Genomic DNA, 996 nt, shown 5'->3' with positions numbered 1-996 from the left:
CCCTGAGGACACCTCTCAGAGATCGAGAATCACACATGCATAACCATTTGGAAGTTTCCAACTGCAGATGCAGCTCTTTTCACCACCTGCCAATCGAACGGAGACAAGTTTTATTATCCCACATGTACGTGTAACTTCGTCTGTGTCACATTTGGAAAGCGCTTTGCCGTCTCTCATACATCGTGCGCATCACTTTGGTAAGCATGCGAACATCATCATTCCAAGCTGAACCCAAGGCTTGACATATTCACGGTATAGAATGTGAGTTGAGACGACCTTTTTCTTGCCACGGAGGCTCCCTGGATAGCTTTCTCGTCAGCACCTATTGAACTGTGCCCATTCTCAAGCAACACGCGACTTACCCTCAACGATAAATACGGCGGACACTTTCTCAGTATAGACCCTAGAAACCCAGTTTATTGTAACCCAGCGGCTATCGCTATCATACCTGGATTAACATGCGGTAAGGGCACGGCTCCTTCGAGTCCAAAGTGCTCGTTGAGGCGCCTTTTCAGGGTAGTTATCGAGTCAAATAATGTTGGGAAGCGACGGGTATAAGGAACATGCACCGTCAGGCTGATAGGCTCAAGTTTGGGCATTGTATGGGTAAAATTTATCGATCGACATCTCCTTCGAGAAGAATGATCAAATGTGACGGGATAAGCAGCGTTGCGACTTCATTAACTCGCAGCTGTTATTCTTTTCGAAGCCCTATATGGCATGGATGGCGCATTCAAGCCGGCCGAAAAGGCTGCTTTCTTTCTCGAAAATGATGCGTTGGGCATCAAATACCCACCCCGGATGCCGTTTGGAACAAATATGCTCAATCTCACCAGGCAGAAAGGAAAGGTTTTGCGGAGAATAAAGATGTAGACGTTATTCTAACTGATATACGTAGTAGTTCTAAAACGAGGCCAAGGTGGTAGGGTTACGGCTGAGGCGAGGAAGCGGGAACTCCATACGTAAACAAGCCAGCGGACGACCGTTGAACTAACG

At 47.4% G+C, this 996-nt stretch overlaps 1 protein-coding gene across 1 annotated transcript; it reads right to left on the bottom strand.

Annotated features, from left to right (window-relative positions):
- Positions 1-189: 189 nt before the first annotated feature.
- Positions 190-599, bottom strand: TERG_11947 (uncharacterized protein; the record flags this gene model as incomplete). Its single annotated transcript, XM_047750983.1, has 3 exons — positions 190-299; positions 363-386; positions 449-599. 3 exons carry the CDS (start codon positions 597-599, stop codon positions 190-192), a joined length of 285 nt encoding a protein of 94 aa, XP_047605840.1.
- Positions 600-996: the final 397 nt, after the last annotated feature.

Source organism: Trichophyton rubrum (assembly GCF_000151425.1).
Source record: "Trichophyton rubrum CBS 118892 genomic scaffold supercont2.3, whole genome shotgun sequence".
Classification (NCBI taxonomy): Eukaryota; Fungi; Ascomycota; class Eurotiomycetes; order Onygenales; family Arthrodermataceae; genus Trichophyton; species Trichophyton rubrum.
The sequence above is the reverse complement of the archived record's forward strand: the minus strand, read 5'-3'. Positions and strand labels throughout refer to the sequence as shown.